General features: G+C 33.5%; 1 protein-coding gene across 9 annotated transcripts in view; it reads left to right on the forward strand.

The window, feature by feature from the left end:
- The window catches only part of ERBIN (erbb2 interacting protein), a 92,991-nt gene extending 75,503 nt beyond the window's left edge, over window positions 1-17,488 (forward strand). For 3 of the 9 annotated variants that reach the window (XM_016202654.2, XM_016202653.2, XM_016202655.2), the window contains 6 exons: window positions 1,431-2,976; window positions 9,902-10,018; window positions 12,343-12,552; window positions 13,488-13,580; window positions 14,071-14,145; window positions 14,892-17,488. In XM_016202654.2, coding sequence (XP_016058140.2) covers window positions 1,431-2,976; window positions 9,902-10,018; window positions 12,343-12,552; window positions 13,488-13,580; window positions 14,071-14,145; window positions 14,892-14,999 — 2,149 coding nt within the window. In that variant the 3' untranslated portion in view covers window positions 15,000-17,488. Of the gene's footprint in view, window positions 1-1,430; window positions 2,977-7,153; window positions 7,298-9,901; window positions 10,019-12,342; window positions 12,553-13,487; window positions 13,581-14,070; window positions 14,146-14,891 lie in introns of all 9 variants that reach the window. The other 6 variants (XM_016202658.2, XM_016202660.2, XM_087815395.1 and 3 more) reach the window with 5 other exon arrangements.
- Window positions 17,489-19,337: the final 1,849 nt, after the last annotated feature.

The raw sequence follows: 19,337 nt of genomic DNA on the forward strand, positions 1-19,337 counted from the left end.
AATACTTTAAATGTATTCTAATTCTCTTCATCAAAACGTTGAACGGTTTTGCAATCATTCTAAATATTACAACATAAACAGCCTATTGGAGTAATTCAAGTTGAAACTGGTATTTTTAGGATTAGAAATGCAAGATTATTTTGGGGCAATGCCATTAAAGGTTTTATTTAAATACTTTTAATTAGTCTCGTATCTTTGGCTTAGACTTAAATTTGTAGGTCAAACTCTCTGAAAGAAGACTTAATGCCTACATGTTGGAATTTAGCTGAAGTTTAAAACAAATTTATTATTTGGGCTCTCAAGAAGTTTGGTTATCAAAGTAAGACTATACTATTTTACTTTCATGTTAATCTGTCATGTAGAGTGCTTGATAGAAAAAATTGGTTACTACTGAGCCCAAAGCTTATTGTATGGATATTGCTAAATATTTTTTAGAGTTAAATTGTTCTTAAGCTTCAGGCAGCATAGTTAAGTCAAATTTTTGTATGTATTGATTTATATTGTTGGAAAAGGAAAATTACTTCTGTATCTCAAAAAATTTTATAGCTGTTAATGTAGTTGTAATGATTAATCATTTACATCTGTTTTTCTGAATTTGAGGCTAAGACCCACCCAGTATGGTAATATATTAATCTTTAAAACCTTTTAGATGTTAAGATAAGGATTAATTTGTTGAATAATAAAATTTTACTGATATTGGGAAGTAGTTTAGAATTTTCTAAGTCATGTTTTTTATGTAATGAAATGAAGGCCGAGAAAGGGATATAGCTATACCTCTTTGTGTTGTATTTCTAATTATGAATAGTATGTGTCACCTAACGGGAAGATTAATATTAAGGAATATTTGTTGAAATATAACATGACTGTTTTTTGAAATACAACTTGAGGACACAAATATGTTTTCATATCACCAAGCAGAAATAAAAAATTTTCTGTAATTTTGGAATATCACATTTATAAATATTTCCTACATCCAATATAGACACTTAATGTGATTAAATTTAATTTCAGTTTTGATCTTTAATCATATTTTGTAGAGCTGTTGTTCTTTATATAATTTCCTTATCTATATATTTGATCTAATAATTTGGTTAATATAACTGGCTAATAATATAGGGTTTCAGAATTATTTATAAGAATGTTCTGTGCACTGTACTCAACTATTCAAGTTATTGGCTCTTTCTCCATGTATCATCCCATCTTTCAAGCATTTCATATTTAGCATATGTGTGAAAAGACGCAGCAGAAGAGGATACATAATAAGTCCATTTTTTCTTTATTTAGCTCATATTGTGACTGATTTATAGTATTGATGAAAATTAATCGATTATAAATTTGAATACAGTTTTACTTGTCTCCAGTTAATATAAATCTCCCCTTAGTAAGAAAACAGCTTCATGATGTTTTTGATAAAATTATTTTTGTTTTAGGCAAGAAGATGAAAATTTTAACAGCCTTTTACAAAATGGAGATATTTTAAACCATTCAACAGAGGAGAAATTCAAGGTTCATGATAAAAAAGATTTCAACTTACCTGAATATGATCTGAATATTGAAGAACGATTAGTTTTTATTGAGAAAGGTATTGACTCAACAGCCACATCTGATGAATCTCACAAATTAGACCGTATCAATATGAATCTTAATAAACTTATAACTAATGAGACATTTCAACCAGAGAGAATGGAAAGATCAAAGACACAGGATATAGTACTTGGAACAGACTTTATAAGCGTTAATGCTAAAGGACAAGCTGAGCACTTGGAAAATGGAAACAAGTATCCTAATCTGGAATGCACAAGTAAGGTAAATGGACATTCTGAGGAAACTCCACCATCTCCTAGGGGCACTGAACCACATCACACTGATTCTTCCGTTGATATGGGTATTTCCAAGAGCACTGAAGATCTCTCCCCTCAGAGAAGTGGGCCAGTTGGGCCTGTTGTGAAATCTCATAGCATAACTAATATGGAGACTGGAGAGCTAAAAATCTATGACATTCTTAGTGATAATGGACTTCAGCAGCCAGGTGCAACAGTTAAAGTCACATCTTCTATTGATGGAAAAAATATAGTCAGGAGCAAGTCTGCTACACTTTTGTATGATCAACCATTGCAGGTGTTTACTGGTTGTTCTTCATCTTCCGATTTAATATCAGGTACAAAGACAATTTTTAAGTTTGATTCAAATCATAATCCTGAAGAGCCAAATATAAGAGGTCCCACAACAAGTGGCCCACAATCTACACCTCAAATATATGGTCCTCCACAATATAATATCCAGTACAGCAGCGGCGCTGCAGTCAAGGACACTTTGTGGCACTCCAAACAAAATCCCCAAGTGGATCACATCAGTTTTCCTTCTCAGCGCCTTTCTCGATCAGAGAGCACAGAAAATCACAGTTATGCGAAACATTCTGGCAATATGAATTTCTCTAACCATAACAATGTTCGTGCTAATACTGGATACCATTTACATCCAAGACTTGGCCCAGGAAGACATGGGGAAATGTGGGCCATCTCACCAAATGACCGGCTCATTCCTGGAGCAACTCGAAATACAATTCAACGACAAAGTAGCGTGTCCTCCACAGCCTCTGTAAATCTTGGTGAGCCAGGTCCCACAAGGCGGGCCCAAATCCCTGAAGGAGATTATTTATCATACAGGGACTTACATTCAGTGGGAAGAACTGCCCCAGTGATGTCAGGGTCACAGAGACCTCTTTCTGCGCGAACATACAGCATTGATGGTCCAAACACATCTAGGCCTCAGAGCGCCCGGCCCTCTGTTAGTGAAATACCAGAGAGAACTATGTCAGTTAGTGATTTCAGTTATTCACGGACTAGTCCTTCAAAAAGACCTAATGCAAGGGTTGGCTCTGAGCATTCTTTACTAGATCCTCCAGGGAAAAGTAAAGTTCCTCATGATTGGCGAGAACAAGTACTACGACACATCGAGGCCAAAAAGTTAGAAAAGGTAATTAAGCTTGAATTTTTCATTCTCCTTATGAATTTACTGATTTTCCTTAAAAATTTTGGCATTCTTTTTTGAACAAGGTGAAACAAGATACACTGAATTATTGAATATATAGGGTGTCCCCAAAAAATGTATACACACACTTTGAATAATTATAAAGGCAGTGTTTATTAAAAATACATTTCATTTTCAAAATTGAGCTATCAGCTGTTAAAGTGTGTATAAATTTTGGGGGGATATTCTGTATACTTCTAGTTTTTCCTTGGTACTGACAGTAGAGTTCCAAGTTCAGACTTGGTCAGATTCAAAACAGTTGAGATGGTAGTATAGGCTTCATTCCCTTCTCTTGCTCCCCAGTATTTTCTAATGGGCTCACCTTAATTTTATATATTTATGTGTGTTTCTTTTAGATTGGGCTGCACATGCTATGAATAATACATATATATACATCTGTACCTCTGTTTAGCATTTTCTTACCTCTTATCATCTATTAATGTTGATTATGTAAATATGAATACAAGTAAGCAGTTTATAATAGTTAACAGAAAACAAATGTACTGTAAATGTAACTATTTCATCTAAGATTTTTTCCCAGTTATATGACTAACACTGTCACTGACACAGATAGCTTCCAGCATGGCATTTACTCTTTTCCAAACTATATTTCTGACCTATTTAAACTCACTTGTCTGGCTCAACTATAGTATGTAGATATTTGTTTTTTTGAAAGGAATTAAAATTTTCAGAATATCCTGCAAAACTGATATATTAGTGCCATAGTTCTGTGGCCCAGGTGTACAAGGCATATTCTTTTTTTAAGATTTTGCTTTATACCTCTCAGTGGATTTTACCCAAGAATGATCTTACCTCTGTTTACTAAATACAGGATAAAGCTTCTAAAAATATACAACCTCAATTAGTCATTTTAAAAAATTCCTTAAGTTGAATTTTTCAGAAATAAATTCCTAAAATATAGTTAGTACCTTATATCAGTGCACATTGAACCTCTGCCTGTAATTGTTAGCTCTATGCAATGCTATGTTCCCAACTTTAAGTAACTGAGCCATCTATAAATGTTAGGCAAATTCATTCTCATCTAGTTATTTGGTTTCAGCTATAACTTTGTACATACTATTGAGGCTTTTTGAACTTGTGTGCTTTTTCTAAGGAATTTGGAAATTTCTTAAGCAGAGGAATAATATAGCTGTTTTATAAATAAACTTCTGGTGATAGTATGGAACTGGATTTGAGGTGGATGAGGCTATATAGTTAAATTGATTGAGTTATGAGGCTATCTGGTGGTCCAGAAAATAAATGAGAATGTATCAGTGGAATTGAGACAAAGGAATGAATTTAAGAGGCAGTTCTGAAATAGACTGTATAAGAATTTACTTCTGATTGGAATATTCCTGTGATCAGTCGTTGAATCAGGAGATGAAGCTTGAGTTTGGTGCCTTGAATACCAGGTTGTTGGGAATGCCCTTAACTACTACTGGACATAGAGGAGGAACATCAGATTTGGAGGAAGAGACAAGTTTATTATACTATACTATATTATATTATTGTTAATATTAGTTGATATCTCAGGTGGCTATTCTTCCATTATTTTCCGGTCTGACAGAGATGTGCCTGGACTTTAGTAGATGGAAGCAAGTAGCAGCCACCTCATTGTTCATTGGGCCTCTCTGCTTTTTATGGAAATTTGCAATACAGTTGCTTGGAGAGTACATGAGAGTAGTGTCTCAGTTGTGCCCACTGGTAATTTAGAAATGAGAATTTGGCCCGGCCGGGTGTGGCTCAGTGATTAAGCGTCGACCTAGGATCCAGGCGATCGGGGTTCGATTCCCAGTCAGGACACATGCCCAGGTTGTGGGCTGCAGCTGATCAATGACTCTCTCATCACTGATGTTTCTATTTCTCTCTCTCCCTCTCCCTTCCTCTCTCTGAAATCAATAAAGATATATTTAAAAAAAAAAAAAGGAAAGAAATGAGAATTTGTCCATTGAAACTAGGAAATGCACAGGGTAACGTGATTTAGACTCCAAACCTGAAAGCATTGATTGACAAGGGTGGAGGGCAATGAAACATCTCTGTTTGCTCCTCTGTAATCCCCCCTTCCTCCCCCAAACATAATTCTGATGGCATAGTGGACATTTGAGAAGTTTCTTCAGGGGATTTCACAGTGCCTTTCCTACCCCTAGGGATAGGTCCCCAAATCAAAAGTTGCTACTTTGCCCTGCTAGGAGTTTATTAATAATACAGAAATAGATAAGTTATTTACCCTTACTTGGTTTTGTAACCTTGTGGTAGTAACACCCCTCCCACCCCAACAAAGTACCTGGAATCCAAACATATAAAATAGATTTCACCTCAAAAATCTCAAGACTTATTACAAATAAAGCTTAACAACATTGAAAATGAATAAAATTCTTTATTTCAAAGTTGAATTATTACTAATGTCAGCATTTGCTAATATTATTATATTTAAAAAACTCAAATAAGTAGCATTCAACTAGATATGATTAAAGATTAACACAACATGATCATTTTCATGTTCACTTGCTATTATGCAGCTGTTTGCAGGTAATCAGCAGGACATTTGCTCAGCACTTAATTGAGCTTTGCTCAGTATTTTGATGTGATGGAGTGCAGTTTTATATGGATGCCTGAGCACAAGCCTGGATTAAAACCAGACCTGTTCTGCGCACAAGCCTTCTTATTCAGTGAAATATTTACAAAATGTCATATATGTTCAAAGATGACAGAATAGGCTTTGTTTCAGATCTGCATATCCTTAAACAGGGTCAGTCAGTCCACTCAAGTCAACAGTTTAAAACAAAATGTGTGTATGTAATTGTGTATAATTTCTTTATTTTTACATTCTAATCATATTTATGGAACCTCTAAATTGCCTCTGCCAAATCCTTATTTATCTGTAAATGGTTTGGAAAAGTGCAGGCCTAGCTATTAAGTTTAGCTTTTTCTTTAGTCGTTACCTTAAAATGCACAAAATAACTAAAAGTATACTTTGCAATTTTATAGATCCATTTCATTCTGGAATGTCATATTGTTTCTTAATAGTAGACATCAACTTCATAATCTGGAGAAGCTATATATTCCCTAACAGTAACATAGAAATACTTGTTATGGCATTTCCATATTTCTTAATTACAAACCATGCTCAAAATGTGGTTTCTCTCCATTTGACCATCACCCCCTGGATATTCAGGGACATGACTGAAAGCATGTACGTGAGAGAACAGCAGTTAGCAACTCTGGGAGTAAAGCAGCAGGGGTAATTAGGCAGTGCATTTACTGAGCTACATTTTTCAGCAGCTCTAGGATTAGTGATCCAACATTTATATAAACTCAGTGTTTGGACGAATTCTATCAGTGGTTCTTCAGGTTTAAGCAGCAAAAAGCACTAACTCCTAAAATATAATAATCTTTCATATCTGTTTATTTGAATGGGAGAAAGTTTTTATATGTGCTCTTTTTAGTTTTTGTGTTTATCCTAATTATAGAGTAGTGGGAGCCTTTTAAGTATTATGTCCTAAAACTCTATGTTTATGTTAAACTTTTCCCTAATGTAAGACATTTTTCTAAATGTGGAAGATAATTTTTAGAAATTGCAATGGCCAAGAGCCTGGTTTGTTTTGCCATATATATTTTGTGTTATATTATGTATTTAAACTCTGCATTTATTCAATAATAAGACAATTTCTATAAAATGAAGCAGACTCTCTAGAAATCCATTTTGACTTAGAAATAGCTGGTTGTTGGTAAAATTTGTCTTTATAGAGGAATTAGTTTGTGTCCCATGTTTAACTGTATATGTACAGATACATCTGGGTATGACATCAATTCCTATTTTCTGATGAACTTCTAATAAGATATGTTAGAAGTAAAGAAAATAATAGCACAAAAACATCTGTATGTACTTTCTTTGGTATTTAAACTTGAATGGTTGGATTATATGTAATTTGTGTGTATATGTATGTTTTCATGTAACTATATGGTAAATATAAGTGCCAGTTTCAGTGGTACTGAAAATTTCATGTTGCATGAAATTTCTGTGTGGTATTGGGCTTACTTATAAGTGCATCTGTGTACGTAACATGTCTTTTGAATTTTGCATGCTCCATTAATCTGTCAAATCTATCCCCTCTTTATTCAGAGCTTGCTGTCAAGGTCCTTTAATTCCAATTTTACTGCTGTAAGCAACTTTCACTATGGCAGCTCTAGGGATCTGCATGGCAGCCAAGGCAGTCTTGCCTTGAGTATTGCAGACGGAAGAGGTTCTGGTGGGCACATATTTCGAGTGAGTACCTGTAGTAGACCAGTGCTTTTAGTGCATAGACGAGAAATAAACCCCACATTTTAATGTTTCTAGAAAATAAAATTTACTGTGGGTTAGGTATCTTGTTATCTCCCAGTTCCACCATGGCTTAGTGCTAAAACTCTGCAAAGCTGATTTAGTCTTTATCTCTTAAGTTTTTGTGGTCATAACTGAGGATATAGTCAACTCTTTTTTATGTAAAAAGGGGTAAGCAACAGAAATAACTGAGAGGTTTATAAAAATTATTTTTTGCAGTACTTTCTCTCTTTCACTTAAAATTAGCTTGCTCTCCCTAAACTCAAGGTTTTAAGCTGTGCCATGTGTAATCCACAGAGGAGTTGTGGCGAAAAGTAATTTTCACCTTAGTGATTGAGTATTGGCCAATAAAAAGCACTAAGAACTAAGTGGAACTAAGTTTAATCATAATTCACTAAATATGATTAAATGTGAGGCTGGAGAAATTGTAATAACAATGAAAAAGGAAAACCCAAATTCTTTATTGACCCACATTTTGGCCAAAGTCATTAGTGGTGAGGACGAAAGATTTATTCTTTCAGTGAAAGTTCAGGATAGAGTGTAACGGCAGAGAGGGAGAAAGAACAGAGCAGCTCTGGCATGTCTCTGCTGTAAGGTTTTCTCCTCATAACAACTTGATGATGTAGTAGCATAGCCGCTGCCCTTCCTTCCTGAAAATACCTCTTTCCCCTTATAACCTTACTTTATTCCCTCCTATTTTATTTGCATATTGACTCTGCTTACTTCTGGGTCCTTTGCTTTTTCCTGAGCACCCGCTCTCCCCACCCCTACCCCCTACCCTCTTAATACACTCTCCTTGCTTTGCTCTGTTGTTTCCTAGGTTAGGAGCAGTCTCCGGGGTTTGCTTTGCTCTGGCTGTTTATCACCCATCTTGCTCTGCCTTCTGTCACCTGCCACCACTTGGTTTCTATTGTTGTGTTGTGGTGGCAGCTATCATTTTGTAACTGATCAGATTGAAACGGAGAGAGAGAAGGGTGGTGGCTATTATCTCTGCATTTTTGGCACGATTCCAACTGAAGCCACAGAGTGAAGACCAGGGGCTTTTATTACTTCGGGGGTAATCGTAGAGCCATCTGGAACAATTGTTCTGTAAATTCTTACACAGTAATACTTTTCGCTTGTTCTTCTTAAATTCAGAGCCTTTGAATCTGTTGCATTTTACTTTCTCATTCATAATATACTTGTTCTTTTAAAGATTAGATAAACGTAGTTGCACATTTGGGCATGAGTTTAAACTTCAGGCTATGAACTAAGTTGATTTTTTTGCATTCTGAAAGCACATCTGAAAAACAGAGAAGGAAAATAAAGTTTTCGTTGAATATACACAAAATTTGACCAAACCACATCTAAAAATGCTAAGCCATGGTTTGAACTAGCAACTAACTGTATGTAATAGATCTGTTGCAGACACAGTTTCTAAGATTACATTATAAGCCCTTAGGTTTATATGTACCCTGTGACATATCATAATGAAGTAGATTTCGGATTATTTTTCAACATGCTGATGTAATTTACTTACGTTGCTAGCCATGTACTGTTTTGAAAGTAACAATGGTGCGATTAAACACAATCTTTGTAGTTTTCTAAAATGTAGCTAAGTGTGTTTAGAACTAAATTAAAATGAAATTTTTAGCTATCTTGCATCCCAGCATATTCATAAGAAATGTTCAGAGATAATGAAATTGAGTCTTTTTTTAATCTAAAACTATCAGTGAGATCACCTATAATATAAGCATATTATTTAACATAACAAAATAGAAATTCTGGTTAGTTCATTTTAAAAGTATTTCACCAAACCAGTGCTTTTGAAAATATAGTATAAGCATATTATTTAACATACAAAAATAGGAATTCTGGTTAGTTCATTTTAAAAGCATTTCACCAGACCAGTGCTTTTGAAAATATGGAGCTAATATTAGTATGATAGAGTTAAGCTAAAGTAAGTCTTCTATGACTGTGTGTTTATTGGTACTGCTCATCATTTAAAAGAAAATCCTCTGTGATACGTGCTGTTAAAAGAACGTCAGTTAATTTTTTTACTAAGAAACGTTTTATCGCTCTCAACAATTTTAATTGCTCTTAAAATTTGGGACTCTTAAATTGGATTAAGAATGTTAGCTCAAGGTATTCAAAGCTAGGTATTATTGTAAATAAAACTAAAAGCATTATAAAGAAACAGCTTAACAGTATGTATCTGTACATACTTTTCACACATTACAAGAACAAACGTTTTGTCATTAACTTTAGAAGACTGCTAAAAGTGCTATTTCCCCCCAGTTTTATTCATATATAAATTGACATAACACTGTATTAGTCCAAGGTGTCCATCATGATGATTTGATATGTGTATGTATTGAGAAATGATTACTATGATAAGTTAGTTAATACCAGTCATGAAGCTACTAAGATTATGGCGGTTGTGAAGGTAATGTTTTATTTGGTTCTTCATCTTTGTATAGCCTTTTTTTCCTCATCTCTCAAATGTCATCATCATTTTGGTTGCACATCTGAAAGATCATTGTTTACTTTTTATTTCCCCCTAATTTGAAGCATCCCCAGACATCATGTCCAGGAGATCCTTGTCAAGATGGTATGTTCATTTCAGGACAGCACAGCTACTCGTCAGCTACACTTAGTCACAAAGATGTTCCTCCAGACAGCCTGAAAGTAGGTGCTCAGGAAATAAGTGAAGTGCTATCTGTGAGCTTATTATGTTTTGTGGCTTTTGAACTAGAAATATCATAGATGCTTTAACACTGAAAATACTTGTTTGAGAACTTTCCCCCTTTGCTTAGTAGGGATTTATTTTTAAATTAATTGAGAAATAGAATTACATTCTGCTATTTTTCAGTTTATTCCACTGTTTTTTTCCACACTGGAGAATCTTTTTTTTTTTGCATTCGTATAGTGCCACCTACTTATTTTATCAGAAGAATTTGATTTGAGGGATCATTTGAGTCAAAAGGATTTTGGCATTCTCAGTAAACCTACTTGGAGAGCTAAACATGAAACTATCTTAAATTCTTCATTTGAGGATGTTTTACTGTTACTAAAGGCATTTAAGAGTAAAAATATAATTAGAAAGACTTTTTTGTATATGGTAAAATATATAATGGTTGTATTCTTACTACTTTTGTAGCTAAAGGGGTCACTCATTTAGAGAGTTTACTTTTCTGTCACCAATGACAGATAATTCTTTTCTTTAGTACTCTCTTCTGTTGTTCTTTCTCTTAACTAATTCCATATCTTAGTATAACCAGATATAACTATGAAACATAGTTATATGTCATATAAACTTTTACATTGTTCTTGAGAGGAGGAACCCAGCCACGTAACATGTAAACTCATATGTATGTATTCATCATTTTTTTGTTTTACTTTTAGTTGAGCCCTGTTATCCAATTTCTTTTTTTTAACATCCACTTTATGGTGTACATTACTGAGTTTGTTTTATGCTTTTTATTGTCTGAGCCATCTGTGTATCATAGCTTAATATATTACATGGGTATGTTTAACACTGAATGTCAGGTACTAACAAGTATGTAGGTGTCAGGGAGTCTTAAGAATGGGTCAGAAGTAATTATTGTCTGGAGAATTCTCCCCATGAGAAAAGTATTGAATCTGCACATAGGAAAAAAATGATGTAAACATGGAGAAAAGCAAGTTCTGTCTGCAGAGTTGTGTGTAAGTCATAAAATAACAACACAAGCACTTGTGTACTCCTGGGCAGATTAATTGCTTCAAATATATAGTGATCGAGTGGTGAATACCCAGTAAAAGATTTTTCAGGGAGTAATAACATCTGTGTGCAAATGTCATGTCATAAAACACCCACATATGTTTCCATGCTTCAGAATTAACTAGCTCTCAAGTATAACACAGTGAAAAAAGAGGACTATTTTAAAAAGTAGAAATTTTCTTCACCAAAGACAAACTTATTTGTATCCTTCAGCAAGGTTCACAAAGCATCTCCAAATTTTCTACTTTTGGAGAATTTTACGGAAGTGGCGTTCAAATATTTCCCTTACAATTTTTCCATGATTTCCTTGTAGATGAAGTCACCTTTTATTAATAATCAACAGTGATGTTTTAAATGATTGAGTAGCTTAAACATATTTATTTCCTCTTCCAATCAAAAATCTCTTCATATGCGAATATTTAGAATACAAAAGTAACCTTATTTACCAGATATATTCCTCAATAACAAAATAAGCTATTGGCCACATTTCTACAAAGGTGATTTTAAGTCTGAAGTTCAGATTCAATCCCCCCAAAATGAGAGGCATTAGTATAAGGATAATTCTTTAAAAACAACAAAATAATTTCAAGTTTTTTGTTTGGCTTGTAAAAAGTAAAATAGAAAGTCAAACTTAATTTTTGTGGTTAATATTCAATGGAATTAATATTTAGAGAATGTAAAAATTGCTGATACACACATAAGCAGTAAACCAGCGTTCTAGCTGAACTGGCTTGTTAATCCTGGAAAGAAAGGAATAAAGGTAGAGAAGATATTGTTGGATTAGGAAAATATTCTACCAAAAATTACTTTTGTTTTAAAGAAAAACAGCAAATGCATCTTTTGTGTGAATGTGAGAGGTTAAATATAGTTAAGAAAAGATACCCTTTTAATGGGCTTCTCATTAAATTTTTCAGCATACTGTTTACCATTTTAACATTTGGTTATATGAGAATAGGTGCATTTGTATCAGACAGAAAAGCAAATAATTTTAGATGTAGATATTATTTACTTTCATTGGAAACCTTTGAAGGGTCAGTCTATCATCAAGCCCTCAGCCAAGTTTAGAATTAAAATATTAATGGCTTTTATCTTTTAAAAGTGTAAAATTAGAAAAGATAGTGTAAGTGGCATGACTCTGTGTGATTTAGAATGTTAAACTCTAGTGCTTTTGAAATGCTCCAAGAAGAAAATCCAAGTATTTGTAATAAGACATCATTATTGGTCATTTTAAGACACTTCATGTTTTTCTTAGATGCCTTTGAGTAATGGACAGATGGGCCAGCCTCTCAGGCCTCAGGCAAATTATAGTCAAATCCATCACCCCCTTCCTCAGGCACCTGTGGCAAGGCATCCCTCTAGAGAACAGCTAATTGATTACTTGATGCTGAAAGTGGCCCACCAGCCTCCACATACACAGCCCCATTGTTCTCCTAGACAAGGCCATGAGCTGGCAAGGCGAGAGGTAAGAAGATTCAAGAATGTTTGAAATGTGAGACAAAGTCTTAATGTATTTTATAGGCTATTTATTATTAGCAATAAACGCATATAGAATTTTAACATAGGTGTTTTTTTTTCCATTTTGCGTTTCAAGGTTTGATTTTCTGTTAAGAAGGTGTTAGAAGGTGTTAAACTTTGTGGTTTATTTTTACTTTATGACACCCCCTTCTCATTAATTGACAAAGGATGTAGTATTTTAGACATGATTTTTTTTTCCTAAGGTGGTTCTTTTTCCCAAACTCGTTGATGATACTCTGGTAATCAGACCTTCTTCAGGAATATGAATAGCAGACCATTAAACTTGAATTGGCATGTGTGGTTTGCTATTGTTATTTGACACTCAGCTTTTGAAACTTGACTATACTCTCTAAGCTACTTTGAGAATTAAATCTTACAAAGTACTTTTTTAAAAAGTTGCTAGTCATATATTTTGATAGTTTATTGATAAAATGATATTATTAGAAACTTAGGTAGAGAACAAATGCTTTATTCATTTTGGATCTATGAAACCCCCAGTAGACAGAGATACCATGGAATGTAGATGTTTCACAAATAGAAACTAATAATGAAGTACATGTTTTATGTTTATGCTGTATGTCTTTAAAATCCACAATGTCTAAAAAAATACAATAGGGTCAACATTAGTTGGTTGCCTATTATAAAACAGCGATAGATTAAGTTATGAGCTTTGCTTTAAATCCTAGCTGTGCTGTTAACTCACTAACTCATTAACATAATATTCCATGTCCTAGTTTCATTTCATCTTCCCAAGTATTTGTTTTAGATGAATCCTTACATAGTTATGTTTGTTTGAACTTAATTTACCAATATTTAACTATGGATGTTATTGTGTTGCAACTTGTTCTGTGATAGTAATAAAGATTTATTTTCAAATCTCAGATTCGAGTGAGAATTGAAAAGGATCCAGAACTTGGATTTAGCATATCAGGAGGTGTTGGTGGAAGAGGAAACCCATTCAGACCTGACGATGATGTGAGTTATGTTTATATATCCTTTGAAATAACCATAAAGTTTTACTCACTAATTTAATACCTCTTATACCTAAGTTAAAAATCTAACAGATATTTATATAAATCTAGATAGACATCACCTTTTGATTTTTTTTCTGTGTTCAGCTTTTTGTTTTGAAATGTGATCAGTTTAATCGTTGGAGGAATAAAATTTACACCAAAAATTTCAAATGTGCCTCATATTGTGAAGTGATTTTTAACTTTGTTATTATTTTTCTGTACATGTATACAAGTAACTTAATTACTTTAACACAAATCAGTTTGCTAACGTCAGAATTACCAGAGGCAAAAATGATAGGGTTAGTTGTCACAATGTTTTCAGAGAAGACAAGGAGAAAACCTGTATGACGATTAAAATATTTGCATGTTGAGAAGGAAAGCGTGCTTCTTGGTACTCTGTTATTTATGTATACTGTTTCCCATTAAGTAATTTTTTGTTGTTATTACTAAAGGGCATATTTGTAACAAGGGTACAGCCTGAAGGACCAGCATCAAAATTATTGCAACCAGGGGATAAAATTATTCAGGTAACTAAAATACATCTTTTTATTATTTTCTTTATTTTTCATTTTGTGATTAATCTGCCTCCTCATCAAGAAAGTATTAAATGCCATATTTGAAAATAAGCATTTTATGAAGTTTATCTTTAAATATTTGTGGATGAAAAAAGTGGTATTTCTTATAGGCTACTCTCTAGTGTTTTCATAATTTAAATAATTTCTACCTTGTACTCTGGAAAATCATACTGATATTTTTTAATACATGTTTGATATATTTTAGCATTTTTTTTTTAAGTTTAGGAATGTTAACTTCTCTAAAATACGGTGATGAAAGAGTCTTCTTTGTGTTACGAGAGTTTTGAAGCAGTTAATTTACAGAAGCACTTAGAACTGTGTGTCTGATGTAGTAAGACTTCAAATATTTTAGCCTAAATTATAAGAGGTGTACTGTTCCTGATCTGTTACCCCTGCACCTTGATGACTTCAGTTACACGGTAGTGCATACACACAGCACCATGTCTGACAGCACTGTGTCTTTGACAAGTACTTCCTGGCGTTGGCTGCTACAGAGGAATCATCTGAAAATATAGGTTCCTGGGTCCCAGCTTCAGAGATTCTCTTTTAGGGCCCAGGAGTCTAGATGTTGTTTTCAATTGCCAAAATCATTCTTGTTTTCTGTGAGGTTTTACCACTTGGCAGAAATTTAAATGCACCAATGCAAATAAATTACTACGAAATGTTTTTTCTTAAAATATTTTTCTTCTTTCTTCTAGGCTAATGGCTACAGTTTTATCAATATTGAACATGGACAAGCAGTGTCCTTGCTAAAAACTTTCCAGAACACAGTAGAACTCATCATCTTACGAGAGGTTTCCTCATAAGAACTGTGGACAACAAAAAGGGGGGAAGACAGCAAGATTTATTGGAAGATACTTGCAGGGGAAATTAATATTTTGACTATTTTTCTATATAAAGAAGAACTCAGAAAGTTATGTTCAGATTTGTACATTAATGAAATGATGGAACTTGTGGCTCGAGGGAAAGAACCACTGTACAGTATGTAGGGAAGAACGTTGAATTCAAACCATATAAAAATTCTTGTTAGGTTTTTTAAAAACAGCAATCAAAGGTTACAAAAACAAACATGTTGTTTTTGTATAGATTGTAGGTTTATTTTTGGATTTCATACACACGACTGAACTCTGTGCAAGGCTCTTGTTAGCCTTGATTGTAGCCCCGAGACGGATGGCAGAGCTGTCTGTCTCAGCTTTTATGCCCTTATTTTTATTCAACTGATATTAATGTTTTTCTGCTGAAACTACTATTTTTTTTTTTTAACGTGGGCAAGAGATTTGAAGTGTTGGCTTTTGCTATGTGCATATTGAGTCGAAGAGTGAGCAGGCGAAGGTGGTGCTGGTGGGTTCGCTTTCCAAGGCCTGATTGAGTTAGTTCCCATAAAAATCGAAGCAAAGAATGAAAAAGCAGTTATCTGTTCCTGTGTTTTTATTAATAGAATAATGCAATAAAAATGTAATGTCTTTTTAAAAAATAAAAAAGACGATAATTGCATTTTATGAGCTCTACAGGATTTGTTTTTGTCATAGCCATTAACTGTAAATTTGCTATTGGTGATTCGATTTCTAATTTTTTAGTCACAGGAAGTTTTTAACTCTACTGTAGATGTATGTCCATGCTTTTTCTGTGATATGGAAATCCCTTGATTTTTTTTTTTGCAAATGGTGATACTTGCTATTTGTTTTATAATTACTTCTCCATTTTAATCTTAATTTATAATTTTTATTGTAAGAAGCAAATGAAACTGAAATGGCCAGTTTTAAGATTGTGTTGCTATGACACAAAACGTAGGAAGGTTTGGGAAAGCCTCTGGATTTTGTTTGGCCTCACATTGCCTTGGTAAAGTAAAAGGAAACAGTACGCATGGAGCTAGGAAACCAAAGCAAGTTTGTGAAACTGGCACAGTGATAGAGAATTGCTGTGGGGAGTTGTAGAGCAAAAGGATGGGTCCTTGGGCCTACCAGTGTGTAAAGGTGTTCAAATAAAGGGCTGTTCCTACAGGTAACATTAAATGTGAACTTGACACTTCAGAGTCTTTAAAGGGTTTCTAAGTGTATCAGTGTAATAGTGTTTTACCACCAACTGCCTTTGTTCTCATTAGTGTTAAGAAATATTGGGTAGAGGTTTATTAATTTTGTTTATCCAAACAAAATTTTGTTTTTATTCTGTCTATGTAATCAAATAAAATTTGAGTAACATGCAATGGTAAGAATAAATGCATGGTTATTTGGACCATAAAAAAGTGCCATAGAAGACCAATAACTGTTTCTAGTTGAGGCTGGTCTAGAGCCTTTCATTAGAGCAATACTCACTTACTGCAATTCATTTTTAATCACTAAGAAATATAATTTTGGAATTTTTAATCTGTTATCCTTTGTTCTTCAATCTTGTTTTAGTTAAGACTTTTATAGGACTAGCAAAAACAGCAGTCAACATTTTTGCAAAAGTGAGTTAGACTCATTCCTTTCTTCATAGAGTAAATAGGTAGTACTTTTAAAAAGATGTGAACTCAAATATTGCACTTCTCTCAAGATATTATCAATTGATTATTGTACTGTATAGTTTTAATAATATTGATTGAAACCCTTTAACAACTCTTTGTAAATTTTAACTCATTTTAGTTGATTTTCAGTACTATTTACATAGGAATTGATTTTTATGGATATGGTAGAAGAAATGTGCTGTATTTTGATAAAATTCATTTATTGTATGTGTGTTGTAATCTTAAAAAGAATGACAGCTTCTTTAAGACAAGCCTCAGTGTTCCCTTTATTCATAGTTTATTTTAAAATATTTTGACATAATTCACATTGTTTTTATTGGTTTCGATTTTTCACAGTCATATTCTGCTTTTAATAGGAATACATAAAATATAATTATTACATTTTCAACTACTTTACCTCAAATTAGATGCACAGGCCATAATTTTGGAAAAGGAAATAAGCCACAAAGAACAATTGATTCATCAGTGATCTAAACTTAATTGTCTGCTTTTATATTGAAATATTACAAGTGCAATAGATATTATATGCAGTAGTATTTTTTTCTACTCTAATTTTTAAACATTGTTTAATGTTCTTGTAACACAAAGTTGAGTAAGAAATGTTTATTACCATGATACATGATATAATGTAAAGAAACTAATAGCAAAAACATTTTGCACTTAAGCCACAGTTTTCTTCTAAAATACTGGAAAATTAAAATTAAATAACAAGAACTCTTCATTAGAATTTTTATTGTGGTAATGATAAAGTTTCAAACTTTAAATAAATAAACGAGTAATAATTCAAATCTTTTGAGCCTGGCCGGGCGTGGCTCAGTGGTTGAGCATCAACCTGGGATCCGGGAGGTCTCAGTTCGATTCCTGGTCAGGGCACATGCCGGGTTTGGGCTCGATCCCCAGTATGGGGTGTGCAGGAGGCAGCTGATTGATGCTGTGTCTCTCTCTCCCTCTTCCTTCCTCTCTGAAATCCATAAAGGTAGATTTAAAAATATACTTTTTTTCAGGGTATAGAAAGGATATTTTTAGTTTTTATAAAAGTTGAGTAATTTGCAGTCAAGGCCAATACCCTTAACAGACTTTATTTTAATAAGTATCATGTAGCAAACTATCAAAACTCTTATATTTAGTGTTTAAAATAGACCACCGTAAAATTTTAAACCATTAAAAATTCTATGTTAAGGGTAACTTAGTACAGAATTGTCTCCATAAAGTAAAGTTTTTTTCTCATTCATTAAAGAGTCATTAGTTTATCTGAACCCATGCAATTCTAAAATTTCTTACATATTTATTTTGTAATTTTTTTCTGATATCTTTGGATTGAAATGTTTATATACTTAAATTTTTGAACACAAACATTGCCATAAATAGAACTAAAGTTTTAAGCATTAATTTGCTGTTAAAAAAAATCCCACTAGCGGCTATGTAATATTTTTATCAGCCTTTATAAAACATTCCAAATTTTTTTCTATAACTAGATTGTTTTAAGTAACAGTGACTAGGTAATTAACTAATACCATTTAAAGTTGTGTGATTTTATGAAATTCAGGATGAGAAGAAATGTCATAAAGAGAAAGATATACAATTTTCTTTGACCCCTGAGAAAACCTGTTTCTGGGCTTGGAGGGAAAACCTTAAATTAAGAAGAGGTGTTTTTTTTCATTCTCTTGAAATTCTTATTACCTATCATTTTGGTTTAATGTAAATAGATCTCTTATGAAAGAGACATTGAAATCAGAATTAAAATTATGTTTCATCAACACCTAATTGATGACGTACAAAGGAAAAAAATACCACTTTTCTTTTAAAAGGTAATCTAGATTATATAAGCAGTCTGTTCAAACCTTAGGTATTTTCCTTGTTTCTAATGAGCAAGTTCAAAAAAGGTTGGCAGGTTTCTTTATTAGAATTACGCAGTCTGTTTATGAATTTACAAAATAAAATTTACAGTCTCTAAAAATGTACAGTCCTAATAACATCCAAGCATCTGAGAAAACTATTCTAAACTGAGAGCTTACTTAGGGAAAACAGCTTAGTAGAATCTCCTCAGGTTTTATGTTCGAGAACACTTAAGCTGCTCCTGAACCTTTCCATAGGGTTGTTAGGAAAGAGGCTGAAAAAAATGATCTTACTGTTATAAGTACCTTTTCAAATACCTAGGGAAAGTTTTTGTTTTTTTAAAATATATCTGTTGATTTCAGAGAAAGAGAAACATCGATGATGAGAGAGTCCTTGATCGGCTGCCTCCCGCACGCCCCCGACTGGGGATCAAGCCCGAAACCTGGGCCTGCACCCTGACCGGGAATTGAATCGCTATCTCCTGGATCCTAGGTTGATGCTAACCAAAGAGCCATGCCAGCTGGGCACCTAGGGAAAGTTTTGATCTCCCATTGGATTTCATGTGGCCCACCTAAGCCTTGCATTTGGTCCTCAATTTAATTTTAGGATCAAGTATGAGAAGCTCATGAAGGATGATAAAGGAAGAAAGCCAAGCCTTAAAATTATGCTCCCCTCCCCAGCCCCACCCTTGGGACTCAATAAAGCTAGTTTTATTTTGCATGAAAAATTTTAAGTCTAGAAATATTTTTCCTGACCTGACCTTCCTTTAAATCTAATCAAAACAATTTTGTTCCTCCAAAGAAAG

Source organism: Miniopterus natalensis, chromosome 3 (genome assembly GCF_054644295.1).
Source record: "Miniopterus natalensis isolate mMinNat1 chromosome 3, mMinNat1.hap1, whole genome shotgun sequence".
Lineage (NCBI taxonomy): Eukaryota > Metazoa > Chordata > Mammalia > Chiroptera > Miniopteridae > Miniopterus > Miniopterus natalensis.